General features: G+C 41.5%; 1 protein-coding gene across 3 annotated transcripts in view; it reads left to right on the forward strand.

Moving 5' to 3' along the window:
• ncanb (neurocan b) overlaps positions 1-14776 on the forward strand; it is a 139855-nt gene that overhangs the window by 37409 nt on the left and 87670 nt on the right. For all 3 annotated transcript variants that reach the window (XM_044200057.1, XM_044200056.1, XM_044200059.1), the window contains exons 3-6: positions 6786-7015; positions 7128-7296; positions 11708-11882; positions 13802-13929. In XM_044200057.1, coding sequence (XP_044055992.1) covers positions 6786-7015; positions 7128-7296; positions 11708-11882; positions 13802-13929 — 702 coding nt within the window. The remainder of the gene's footprint in view (positions 1-6785; positions 7016-7127; positions 7297-11707; positions 11883-13801; positions 13930-14776) is intronic.

Raw genomic sequence — 14776 nt, forward strand, 5'->3', positions numbered from 1 at the left:
CAAATTACATATTTTTTTCCAGCAAACTTTTTAGGAAGTTATTTGAAAATTATGGACCTGTAAAAGCATTATCATTTAGTTAATTTAAATGTCTTCACGTCCATCGTGCTCCAGTATAAAACCAACTTTGAGTATTACAAAAACTGTTTGACCCAAGCCTACTGCAGTCCAGTTGTTTGTGTTGTATCAGCTGTCATTTCTTAACACAGTGATCAACGAATAGCTGCAAGCCTCTGTCAGACAGCTCATCTGTCATGATTTATGACCTACACACACTTCTGCACAAACACACACACAAACACATAATCAGCTGACATGGAGGCAGCGGGAGTGGAGTGGCAACGACAGGAGAGGATGCACTCGATCAGTCCTGGTAGCTTTTGACTGGCAGGCTGACGGGTTTGATGTGGGCAAATTGAAGACAATGGGGCCTTTATCATCGGAAAACCTGGAAAGAAAGAGAGAGAGAAAGAATATGAAAGCGATGGAGAGAACAAGGAATGATGTTTGCAATTGTGTTCCTATTACAGTGTAAATGCCATTACCGCCCACCCTTTGTCTGTGTGCAGCTCTGTGCCAGCCACATAAAGGCTCTCCGACTGTGTTTAATAATTCGAGAGCAAAGTAAAGACAGATGGGCAGAGCGGTGATGATCACGTAGATGCCACTGTGAACCAGCAGAAAGAAAATCTCAGCTCTATCTGCAAGTCATCGGAAGTGGAGGGTGTGTCCTCTCACACCGTGCCCTTCTCAACACTCATACAGACAGACCAAGACGGTCACCTAAAGATCGCCTGTTAACATTTAACAAAGTTCCATCATATTTGCTTGGACTCTACCATCCAATGTTTTGCAGTGGAGAAGTTTGACTGAGCACACATGCTCTTTTGCTTTGTATTGACATTCAGCTTCAGTATTTCCTCTCCTGTTTATCACCCAGCAACTAGGTGAGCCTTGTTTAGAAAAGGGTGACAAAGAGCATTATGAAACACAGATAGATATCCAAACAAAAGACAGTCTCTTGGGGGTGAAGCTTGTGATAACATTTCCATCTAAATGCAGATTTGATATAGCAATGGCAACGGGGCCCTCGCTAGTTTACATTCATTACCACAAAGGAAGAGAGCGATGCTTTTTTTTCTTATTTTCACCTGCTCTCCTTCACAATGTAATTTAGGCTTTTCAAGAGGGGGTCTGCAATTGATTTCATTTGATTTAGTTGTGCAAATTGCAGCACCAGCCGGGAAACAAAGAAACATTTGTCCAATTATAGTGGACAGAAAGTGAAAAGGGGAGAGAGAATGTGATTGTAAAGCTTGGTTGGCTTCATTTGTGACACGGTCTTGCTATTGGCAACATAAGTAGCATAATGTTACCCAAATGGTGCTTATCCAGGTGGAACCTGGCAAGAAACTGGCAAGCAGATTAAACATTATTGATGCCTCTTAGCTAAAGAATAAATTTGCCTGCTTTTGTTTCTAGCAAGCTCTCGGCAAGGTGGTTCATAAATTGAAGTTTGATTGTCTTCTGGGAGCACACTTTACTATACGTGCGTGTGTTTGTGTGTATGTTTGTGTGTGTCTTTGAACAGGAGGGGCACATGCATGAGTGTGTGGTAAACAAAGATGAGTGCCACATCCTCAAGGGGGATAAAGCAAAGAGAGTGACAGCAGGGAGTGGAATCTGATAGACTCTTATGAAAGATGTGTTCTTTGAGTGTGTGTGTGTGTGTGTGTGTGTGTGTGTGTGTGCCAGTCTTAACACACGTCCTGCTGAATGACAAAAATGCATCTCTACTTTTTACATCATATCCTCTTGACTCCTTTTCCACACCATATCACTCCAATTTCCCCGTTACGCATACCTCCAGCTTTTTCCGCTTCCTTTTTTTGTTTACATATTTTCTCTCGCTCACCTCCTTCCACTGCCCACAATCCTACACTGTGTTATGTTGGAGTCGATTGTGCTTGTACGTTTTTTTTCCTTAGCGTCTGTTTTTTCCTCTGTCAGTGTGAGAGAAAAAGTACATTGCTGCAGCTATCAAGTAAAACAAATTCAAAAAATCAGTTTTCCTCTACAGCTTCTCCTTTGGGAGAGCACATTACTGTGCAGGCCTTGTGGACCACAAACTGTATTGAGAGAGCCAGTTTGTGGTCAACAATGTTGTGTAACTCACATAATTGTCATTTTAACCTGCACTCACTAAAGTATTTGGAGTGCCTTTGTTAATAAAACAAAGAATTTTAATCCTGTGAGATATACAACATTGGACAAAATTGCATCTGCTCTGACAAAGATGATAATAATGATAGTATCAAAACAAATAATAATTCTTTGCAAAGGATAGTAGGTAACCTTGATTAGTTAACAGATACTCTGTGATGAACTTAAAGCCATAGTTCAACAAATATGCTTATTCACTTTCTTGCTGAGCGTTAGATGAGAAGATTTATACCACTCTCATGTCTGCATGGTAAATATGAAGCTACAGCCAGCATCTGGTTAGCTTAGCATAGCATTAAGACTGGAAACTGGGAGAAACGGCTATCCTGGCTCTGTCAAATTGTAACAAAATATAGATATAAAATGTCAATTAGTGAGCTTGAGGTGCTATTAGGCAGATTTTGTAACCTTCAGATAGAGCCAGGCTAGTTGTTTCCCCCTGTTTCCAGTCTTTGTGCTAAGCTAAGCCACTTAGCTAAGCTAAGTGTTGCTGCTGAATGTAACCTTATATTGAATGGAGCTATGAGAGTGGTGTCAATTCTCATTTAGAATGGGAATAATCGTATTTCCAAAATGTTGAACTCTTCCTATAAAATTATTTTTCCTCATACACAAAAAGATTTTTTTAATCAGAAACACTAGTCTTGCTCAGGGTAGTCATTGTTGGCCACCCACACTGCTTTGCTTATTTATTCCTCACCTTCCTTCTTGTCTCCACTTATCCGTCTGCCTTTGAAAGCAACATGCATTTTGTTTCACAGGTCACCTCACTCGACGAGCTGAACTCCTCTCGAGTGCGAAACGAGAGGCCATTTCAGAGCACAAATCCCGTTTGATGCTGCCATGCAGAGCAACATAGATCAGTTGGTGAGGGAGTTAGACAAGACAATATCACTGGGAGAAGCAGAGAAGTGGGTATTTATGTGCGTTTATGCATCTGCGGGGAGGAGAAAATGTGATGGGAGGACTGATGTTAAGCACTCAGCCTCTTAACTAGAGCAACTGCAACAGCATAAAGGCAGCAGGAATGAGAAATGACAGCTATTCACATGTTTGCTATTTGTGTGTGCTCAAAGGCACATTAACCATCCAGTAAGGAATGAAAAATGGTGCCTTCACAGATGTGTGTGTGTGTGTGTGTGTGTGTGTGTGTGTGTGTGTGAGGTTGTGCATTTGGTGCTCCATGTAAAGCAAATGAGAGATGAGATGTTTTCACTTGTGAGAGCATTCCAGGGCACACACACACCTGATACAGTACATCCACTATTGGCAAAATTGGCAATCAAAGATGATGCAACTGAATTAAAGTCGAATCTGAATCATGAAGTTAATTTGGCTGAGAGAAAAATCTAATCCTGAAAATAAAACAAAAGCACTCTATATCTTTATATATAGGCTGAAGATGAAACAAAAATAAGATTTCCAGATGAAAAATAAGTAGGTGAGTAGAAGAACTGAAATGCTCATCTGAAAGCTGGCAGGTGGTCGTACTGCGGGGGAGGAAGAGGAAAAAGAGAATGGCAGGAGATGGGGAGAAAAATGACAGAGCAGAGAGAAGGACAGCAAGGTTGAGCGACTCACGCAGCGGTGTGCCTGTGACTGCTGGAAAAACACTGTTCCACCAATCTGCCATTTAATTACAGGCCTGTAGCCACCCCTGTAGCGTGTAGCGCTTTAACGTGCATCCAATCAAACAGGAGTGGCGCAGAACACATAGAAAGTGTGTAGTGGAAACTGACACTAATGAAAATAAATCAATAGGCTCATTTTCTCCATCGTTCAACCACACTGTCTGTTCCACCCACCTAGGCAGTGCTTCTTTCTGTTCTTCATTCTTTTATTTTTCTCCCTTCTCTTTGTCTTCACTTGCTTCTCTCATTCTTAACAGCTTGACATTAGATTTCCTCCACCTGGTTGATAAAGCTCTAACCTAACTTTTCTCCTGATCACATTATATTTATGTCATTCCTGACAGACACTGTAGGAGAAAAATGTTTTCTTTTATTAATAAAGGAACTCTCAGGCAAAAGAGTTTCAACAAGACTAGCCATGCTAGCAGCTCTGTGAGACTGTACTTAGGCACAGTGGTGCTTTGAGCTAAATGCTAACATGCTCACAATGGCGAAGCTAACATGCTGATGTTTAGCACGTAATGTTTGCATGTTTAGCATGTTAGCATGGCATCATTCGCTAATTAGCACAAAATACAGCTGAGTCTGATGGGAATGTTATTAGTTTTTCATGTATCTGGTCATAAACCAAAGTATTGGACAAGGTGAAATTTTTACCTGATGATGGCGCTAGATGAAAAGTCAGAGAATCACTAAAGTTGTTGCATTTCATCCTGAGGGAGACCTGAATGTCTGGACCAAATTTCATAGCGATCCATCAGACAGTTGTTGAGAAATTTCATTCAAAACCACACATGTCAACCTCATGGTGGCGCAAGAGGAAAAGTCAGGGGCTCACCAAAGTCATTAGGATTCATCCTCTGGGAAGCATGAATGTCTGTACAAAATTTCATGACAGTCCGTCTAACAGTTGTTGAGATATTTAAGTCTGGACCAAAGTGGTGGACTGACCGTCAGCCCGGTATTGCTGTCCCTAGAGCCAAGCTGCTAGTGTGGCTGTAAAGTGGCTAGCTGATTGAAAATGCATGCATTGAGCTGGGCTTTGGGGCGAATTAGATTAGACATAGGGACATGTTTTTGCCAGCATTCTTGCTAGTGAGAAGAAAGGGAATGGTGACTGATAAGGGAGTTAGAAAAGAGTCAGATTAGGCTTAAGGCTTTACAGGTAAACCTAATTCACACACTGTACATACTGGATAAACATACGCAGATAGAGCTCAGAGATGATAACCTGTATTACTGTTTTGTAACCGTGGAATTCACATTTCCTTCTGCAATGTAAATGAGCCACGTCTGTCTTTTCAGGCAAGGTCACACAGGATTAGAGTATAATAAGAATGTATGGGAGAAAAGACAACAATGAAAAATGCAGTGGAACATTGCAGAATTTTGCTGAACAAACCGGCTGATACCAGAGCTCTTCTGAATGCATCGCACTCTGAATTTCGTATAATGACAGCCTTTCTTCCTGTCATCAGTTGTTTTGATGAAAGTAATATTTGTATCTCTATGGTGGTGGTGCTTTAAGCTGCAAAGAGGTTTTTGATATGGATCAATTGATTCCCTTTTTAAATGCATTTTAGATATTAATGTCTGGATGTCACAAAACGGTTTACAGCTCAACCAGGACAAAACTGAAACTTTAGTCACGTTTGAAAGCTCAGAGAGAGAAACTGCTCGCAAAATTAAATTCCGTTGGACTTACCCCAAGCCAACAAGCAAAAAATCTTGGTGTGGTCGTTGACTCAGACCTAAACTTCAAAGCTCATGTGGGGTTTGTCACCAAATCGGCCTTTTATCACCTTAAAAATATCGCAAAAGTGTGGCGATCTCTCTCTGAGTGACACAGAGAAACTAATGCACGCTTTTATATTGAGCAGGCTGGACTACTGTAATGCTCTCTTATATGGTCTACCCAAAAAACTTATAAATTAGCTACCATTGATTCAGAACTCTGCGGCCCGAGTGCTGACCAAGACCAGAAGGAGAGAACACATTACACTATTGACTATTAAAGTCCAGTGCTTACAGCATATGAACCGGTATGGCCTCTCAGGTCCTCTGGCACGAGTCTGTGAGTTGTTCCCAAGTGCAGGACTAAAACTTTTGGTGAGGCAGCTTTTAGCTTTTATGCCCCGAGCTGCTGAAACAGTCTGCCGGAGGATCTGAGAGCAGCTTGAAGTGTTGGAATTTTCAAACAAAAACTGAAAACCTACCTCTTCAGCCAGGCTTTTGATCAAGACTGGTTTGTAGACATTATTTGCTTTATTTTATTATGATTTTATTATATTATTTTATTGTATTTATGATTGATTTTATTTGCTTTGCTTGTTTTTATTTCTTTTTAAATATTTAACCAATTTTTAGTCTAGTTTTTATCTAACTATTTTAATATTATTATTATTATAGCTTTTAATCTTTTTCTCATTGTCATCATTTTTATCTTTGTTCTGTCTTTTAATCTATTTTATCTCACTCTCTTATGACCTACACAGCTGTCTTTTTATCATGTTGTCAGTCATGTGTGAAGCATTTTGAACTGCACTAACCAGTATGAAAGGTGCTATCCAAATAAAGTTTGATTGATTGATTGATATTGATCCCATAATGCATATCCAGGTTTGATGTATGTCTTATGAAAGGACTTTTGATATCTTTCCTCCACAGTCTAGCCCTGCCTCCCATAGGTAGCACAGTAATGGTCTGCTGGATCAATGACCAATAATCAGAGCGACACAATGAGCCTCTGTTCTTTCCCTTTTACTACACAACCAGGACGATCTGATGGAACAAAAGAACCTGGAATGAAAGCATTTTTTCTTCTACAAGAAGCAATTAGTCTTTTCAACGTAATAAGAAATAACGTCCCATGGCTTCATTTACAAGACAGCATTGATTGTCTTCTCCTTTCCTCTTCTCTTCTCTCGTCAGGCATAATCAACGCCGACACAATGGTGAATATGCGGAAGGTGACCCATCAGACCATTAGTGAGGAGCTGTCCAAAACCGTTCTCCTCCCCTGCCTCTTCACTCTCCGCCCCAGTGCCAGTTCATCCCATGAGCCCCCCAGGATCAAGTGGACTAAGGTTTGGGGCCAGAGAGGCTCTGACGGACTGCAGAGGGAACAGTCGGTCCTGGTGGCCAAAGACAATGTGGTCAAGGTACAAAAAAGGCTGAGAGGGACCACTGTGAAATGTTTGGTTTCAAGCTTTTGGAATACAAATGTCTCAGTGGTGTTGTAATTGTTTCCCTCTCTCATTTTCATCCCCCCAGGTGAAGAAGGCCTTCCAGGGACGTGTAACCCTGCCTGGTTACAATGAGAACCGCTACAACGCCAGTCTTGCTCTGTCAGGGCTACGTTCTAGCGACTCTGGTCTGTACCGCTGTGAGGTCGTGGTGGGCATCAATGATGAGCAGGACACAGTTCCCCTGGAGGTCATAGGTGAATAAAATGTAGACATTTTTTTCCGATGAAGGCAGCCATTTTGAATTAAAGTCACACTCTGGGTGGGAAATGGCATGCTAGAGCAAACCTAGCTGTATGGTAGTCATATTAAACAAACGTCAGGATTTGGAATATATTTAATCCTCTGCCTAATGTAGTAATAATGTATTTATCTCAAGAACCTGGAGATTTTGAGGAAACATGCTATTAGTAGTCAGGTAGCCAGCTGCTACACTTGCTAACTTCCCAAGAATTGTTCTTTAGAGTTATCAAGTAACTTTAACTAATTGATTGAGAGAACCCAACAACTATTCAGCCTGTCACAAGGTCATCGAGCTTAAATACAAGGACAACGATGGTAACAATGACCAAGACAAGTTAATGAATGTTAAATCTACTTTCTGTTATTAATTAGCAAGTTAGCATCCATAGCGGGATTTGTTTTAATCTGATAGATATGTATTGTAATGTGTTACATTACATTACAGTAATATTAACAGTGGACAGTCACGGCACTACAGCATCATTGAAATAGAGAGAGAAAGAGCAAGCAAGCAAGAATCTGCAACTACCCTCATAAACCCGATTATTTTGGTGATTCAGTATCATCTCTTAGTAAATTTAGTATTACCATCAACTGATGAGTGATGATATCCAAAGTAATTAAGTGCATTTATGTCATTCTATGCATGTTTTCACCTACACAAAGTATTGTCTCAGCGAATCAACACTCTTGGTTGTGTACAGCTCCCCCATTACTCTAAAGGTATGCCACTATGAATAGTAATGCCCCTGTTTTCCATGTCAGGCTAATATAGCCATTACACCCAGGGTTGTTTACTGTCCGTGTAGAAAGTATGATGATGGAGAAAAAGTTAGGGAACTAGAACACATTAAACATCATTGACCTGGGCCACTCAGGTGCTGTTCATGTACTGAAAGCCTAATGAAACCAATAAGATAGGAACCCAGCAGTGTATGCTATTGTCAAATGGTGTTACTCCGAGAGCTTTGTATGGCTCTCGGTGGCTTAACTAAATGGGCAAACCATTTACTGCAAATCTCTATCTAGGACATCCATATTTGTGGAATTACCAGACTACCTGGAGGTAGCTCACTGTAGTAGAACCATAATTACTGTGTCAGAGTATTTTAGCTTCAGAGCTTTTATCAGATTCTTTCCAGGTCACTCACTATTTTTAATAATAAGCTATTATCATAATGACTACAGGGAATCACACAATGCATTAGCCACTGTACACCATGCTGCCACTTCCACAAATCCATGCTAGTGTTGCTAACATCAGCCCTAAAAGCCCAGTAGCCTTATTCTTTTAGTCAGACATAGCACGCTACAATGACTATATGCCATGTGTCATTGAGAGTAACACAGATAGCCTCCACACCATTGTCTGCAAATAGCTCAGATGTGAATACGTGCAAGCATGCATATATGTGTGGGAGCGTTTGTGTGTAGGATGCCATCTGGTTTTCTCAAGCAAGCAGAGCACCTCATCTTTCTCCATAAGAGCAGTTTACATTTAGTAAGAAAGAGCCCTGTCAAAATGCTTGGGAGACCCTGCATCCTCCCTCTCTTGGCCAATTGATTAGCAAGCTATGAAAACCTCTCCTTCAGAGAGAAACCAATTACGTAGCTGGCGAGGAGTAGCCATCTCCAGGGCTTAGTCTTAATTGGCAGTCACGCTACATGACAGACCACAGCCGTCTTCACACTAATTCTACTGAGTGCATAACGTATTAATTAGCAGGTATTGATACTGCTCAGCTATATCAATATCATATTAATACACCGCTCTTCTCATAGACTCATTTGTGTGTGCCTAAGCCCAGATGAGATGTCCTTCCTCTCTTGCCATCTCTTTAATTTCTCCCCTGTTGCCTCTGTCTTACTCGCCCCTTGTTTAGTCTCCATTTTGTTTTGCCTTGGCACATATTGACTGGTCAGTTGGCTGTGTTTCACCAATTAGAACACAGTGCCATTGATTACATGTGTCAGCCGTTGTCTATGGTGCGATATGGCTGCCCACCATTTACTAGTGTGAGGACAATAGATAGTATGTGAGCACTTGGTTAAAAGCATATTGTAATTGTAATTGTAATAGTCTACAGTCTCTCCATACTGTTGTTAATACGATGGGGAATTTACACACAGCCTTATCATACTGTACGTCTGCACATTTAAAGTCGAACTGATATTAAAAGTCATTTGTACTAATAAATCAATATCTCCTTAGTGTTTGTTTTGACTTGTACTTTGGTCAAAATTGGAATTAAAAAATCTTTTTGCACTGACAGCGCCCCCAAGTATTCTCCAGGGGATGTGAAATGCTGGTTCCAACTGACAATGTTGACATTGGTCATTTGATTAGTACAATATCTACGTTGGCAAACACACAGGCAGTTAATCAGCTTGGGGACCGACGTTGTTAATGTTAGTCCCATCTCTGATATGAGCACTCCCTATGTTATTTCTTGACTCCTTACATTACTATACTAAAAACATATTATTTCAGTGTAGGCTATACAAGGCTATGCCATGCTCTAGCTAGCCAATAAGGCTCCATAATAGTTGACAGCGCATCTCCTAGCAACGCCGTCAGTCAACTGATGTCATGGGAAACACCCAGCCAGAGGCTTAAAGATAAGACGATGTTTACACAAATCCGTCCAATAACGTTTTTATCTTATTTTGAAAAATTGATAAATACACGCAATTTCTATAGTGTAATAAATTTGAGTTTGGGTCTAGGCCGGCCAAAAGGCTACCAGAAACCAGGGATCATGCAACCTCAGAATAAACAACACTCCCACTAACCCACAAGGAATAACAGATAAAATGATAAAAATTATTACACACCACCATCAAAAGAAGCAAAACACACATCATTATAAGAGCACACCGCTACAGACTTCTGGAAATGCATGAAAGCCCATCACACTATACACAGTGGAGTCGCACTTCTAAATGACCTCACCATTCACCACATCACAGTACCATTATAGTTATACCTTTGTACACAAAAAGTGAAGAGAATTCAAATTTCAGTTTGACTATGAACAAAGTAAATGTTGTTGTACTATATACGTTGTAATGCAGTGTAGTGCACTAAACAATACTGCCAAGTGACACAGACTGCTCAACAGTGCTACAATGAGGGCATCATACGGTCATAAAGCATAGGGCCTACTTTAAACTGCAGCTTTCAGTTCTTCTCTCTGGAGACTGTGTGGGGATGTGTGAAGATGCAGAGGGTAAAAATAGAGGGACGAGGTATTGGGCATTCAACCCTCATGTGGAATAGGACTGGGTTTCCCATACTGAGAGGAAACCCATTTGTCTCTCTAGTGTATGTATTACCCAGCCCGCTAGCATCTCTGTTTGGACAAGATCCCATAGCTTCGAAGGAGAAAAGGGGGGGGGATTTCTGCTCCACATTTTGGGGAAGAGGAGAATAAGACCAAGATGACAGAGTGGATTGATGGACTGTTGAGACTGTGGGAACTGTGTGTGTGTGTGTGGGTGTGGGTGTGTGTGTCCCTGCTTGCTTTCTTCGCCCACAGCCTGGAGTGCTAACGCTCAAATTGCCACGCAGACCCCCATCTCACAGGAATCTCTGTCAATCTCCCAGACAAAGCCAACGAAGATAAAGGAGCCGTGTTAGTAGCCAGACGCCTACTGGCTTTTATGTCGCAGGATGCTCCTCAGGGGAGCAGCACTGCATGAATGACAGGCAGAGGTGGGAGGTGAGGGAACATTAGATGGACACTTCTGAAGCTATTCCTTTCCCATTTAAGCAAAATATATGTTCCTTTCACAGCTAAGGGAATTGTCTCACTTTATGCCCAGTTGATTTTTTTTGTTACTACTTCCAATTTTTATAACCTGACTTTTTTGTATTCCTGTCTATTTCTCACCGGCTCTCTCTGTCTCTGTGGTTCAGTACATGCATCTCCTTGAATGCAGTGTATCTCTCCTTCTTTGTCTTTCCATCACGAGTGCGACAGCAGACAAGGAGGGTGACATTGTGTGTGAACTGTTAAAGCAGTTAAATAAACATCACCATTGTATCCAAGGGCAACATCTATTTTTTCTAATGATAAGCCGACCGACTGTCTGATGCAAATGAGATTCACTTATGCAGGTTGCTGAACCCGAATGCTGTTGTTTCCTCCTGCACAGATGGAACAATGTCAGTACATGATGAGGATGTCTAGAGGGCTATGTGTTTATGTATCTGTGAGCGTGTACATGCTCATGTTTTAATGGCTCAAGGTTGCAGTTCATAAATATTTCTGTGACCCAGAAATTGCAGGTCATAAATTCACTCGATTAGTTTCTGGAGTATCCTCCCTACTTGCTATCACATGCTGTATCTCTTTGCTCCAGGTGTGGTATTTCACTACCGGGCCCCTCATGACCGCTACACCCTGTCCTTCGCTGACGCCAAGAGAGTGTGTGTGGAGAACTCAGCGGTCATCGCAACACCAGGCCAGCTGCAGGCCACCTTCGCTGATGGCTATGACAACTGCGATGCTGGCTGGCTGTCTGACCAGACTGTGCGGTGAGGTTTTCAACTGTGCATACTTATAGAGTATCAGGTTCAAAAGCTATTGTTTGGCACTTTTGGAGAAACTCTTAAGAGGACACTCTTTATTGTCACTATGGTTACTACCGTGATACAACGTAAAGGTCTTTGATGCTTGCAATCCCCATGTTCAAAGTGAAGGGCATCCTTGAGGGTGATATTTCACCAAAGTAGTATGCATACAGAAGAAAAGAAATAAGAAAAGAAACAGTGAAGAAGAAGACTAATTAGCCCTCTGGTTAGAGTTGGCATGTCAACAAATAAAACACAGCTACCCATGCGTTATGGGAGTTGTGAACACAATTATGAGTCTTCTTTGAATGATGAAAGAAGCAAGGTTTGCTAACAGCTCTTGTTTGTTGGGCCAGGTTGCTATTTTATAATCTCTATCAGACAGTTGTTTCAGCCTAATATTTTTGATTATTTGCCACATGATCAAACATTATAACAAAAATTAATGCACTCTGCTGCTAAAAATATGTCTAAAAACAGAAAACTTGATGAACTATGTAGAAGGATGAAGTACGGCAGTGTGAAAGTCATTCTGATCTTTTTGGTGTTTTTATAAACACAAAACTGTGCAACATAATTGGACCTAATTGCTTGTTTGCACACTGGAAAGGCAGTTAACTACATCTCCCCCTCTAAGCTGTCTGTCAGGCTGCTGTGTGTGTTTTAGCTTGCCACCTTCCATAAAGCTCATCTCTCAACAGTGTTCTCCATATCTACATTTTAACTTAAAATCGCTGTTGCTCCAGTAGCCAAACAGATTGACTGTTGTCTTCCTGACAGTTTTTCACAACCTTCCTGCGGCGCTGCTTCCTTCCCTTTTTCTTTCTCTCCTTCCGTCCTACACCCCTGTTGTTTTCACTCGGGAGCTATCTAATTGGTCCAGATCCAGTAGGCTCCGACTGCACATCAGCCAGGAGGAAAGTGTCCAATTAATGCCATGGAAAAAATACAGACATCAGCCATCGCTTCATCAGCCTCTAAGCAGAAATAAAGAGGCGGAGGCCAGAGACACTACAAGACTTAGTTCTCTTGTTATACTCTGATGAAAACAGGTTGCTATTTAAGAAAAGCACTGCAGGTTGATGGTATGTGCAGGCATGTGTGTATTCTGTATGTATGTTTGATTGTGTGTGTTTGTGCATTTGTGCGTGTGTCTTTTCCTAGTACTTCATAAGTCCCTGTGTGCCCAGCGTAATCTTTTAATCAGCCTCTTTGCCTGTGCCCTGGTGCTGCTGGAATCAATGTTCTCGTGGAATAATTGCTCAGTTGGAGCCTGAATATAGATCTCTGTTTTCTCAGCCCCACAGGCATGCCAAACCACTAAAGGAATTCCTGATTCTTTTAACCTCTCCTTGACTTCCTACCTCTACCTCCCTCTCTCTCTAAAGCAGTAGCGTTCTTGTATTGCCAGAGCATTAAACACATTTCGAAACGATTTTAAGTAAAATGGTTGGGTAATTATTCTGTGAAACTCACACCAAGGGCAGAATAATTAAATGAAGCAAGATAGTGTATCTATTGAAGTGCTTTCCAATTGTTGTCCTGAGGTTGTTGTGACTTGTAATGAATGTTATTGTATACCTCACTTTGGCATTTCAGCCAGTTTCGGGGGGGTATTTATGTGTTTATTTTTTCGTTATTCTTTGGGTAATCTATGAGAGGAAGATATACTTAAACTCATTGTATTCAAGGCAGAAGATGATAATAGTGTAGTGCAGTTTTCATCTTACTTTGTATGCATGTGAAGAACACAGACTCATCCCCAGGGAGCCAAGTTTGTCTGTGGCTGCCTTTTTCATGACCAGGCTATATTAATCCCCCTCTCTCCTTCTCTTGCTCTCGCTCTCTCTGTCTCCGTCCCCATCTCTTGGTTTTCCCTGCAGGTATCCCATCCAGTCGCCTCGGCCTGGTTGCTATGGCGATCGCGAGGACTCACCTGGAGTCCGTAACTACGGCAATAGGTCCCCTGATGAGCTGTTTGATGTCTACTGCTTTGCTAAACAGCTTCAAGGTAGGAGTCAGAAGCTTCAACCATAAATTTGGGTTTAGTCATGCATGGGTCCACTAAGCCGTGGGTGTACAGCGCGAGAACGCTGTGACCAAAACTTAATACTCTGTTAGCACTGAAAGGAAGAGGGCAGTAGGAGAGGAAGGGGAGGAGAGTAGAGTGAGAAGGGGAGAGAGAGAGAGAGAGAGAGAGAAAGAGAGACAATATTGAGTACAGCTTTCACGTCACAACCTCCTGCAGGCATAAGCTAAGTGGGTCAGTAGTGTTATCCTAAAACTTTACTTTTTGATTTGCAATGCCACAGGCAGAGGTGGCAAAGACCTACAACAGGTAAACTTTTATTTCAAGTAATTAATTCATATTTGACAATCACCTCCCCAGAACAGCAATTGTCCAATGATAAATTAGCACTCATAATTAGGCACGGCAGGCTTGTCAAGATTTGGATTTTTGCAAAAGGAATGAATTAAACTGTGTGTTAATCTTCTCTTACGGGAAGCAGCAAATATTAGCATGTCCAGCTAACTACATTCTACATACAGTAGTAACCTAACCCAGCATTACTTCCAAGGCTAAGAGGTAGCATATCATATTATATCAAGAACAATGCTTAATTTCCATGTCTCCTACATGGATCATCAATTGGTGAGGATGCTGACTTTTTACCTGGGACATGCAGTTTTAGCCTCAGTCTTTTAGCATGATGTCATGTACAGTATGTAGCCATCAAGGCCCTTTTACAGGGATCTGGTTCAGCTTCAAGTATTACCAAGTCAGCTGGAGACAGGCCAGTTCAGCTCATGGAGTTAGCGTTAGTTAAGTAGCTAGCTACAGCTGATAAAATCCTGAT

Source organism: Siniperca chuatsi, linkage group LG6 (assembly GCF_020085105.1).
Source record: "Siniperca chuatsi isolate FFG_IHB_CAS linkage group LG6, ASM2008510v1, whole genome shotgun sequence".
NCBI classification, from domain to species: Eukaryota; Metazoa; Chordata; class Actinopteri; order Centrarchiformes; family Sinipercidae; genus Siniperca; species Siniperca chuatsi.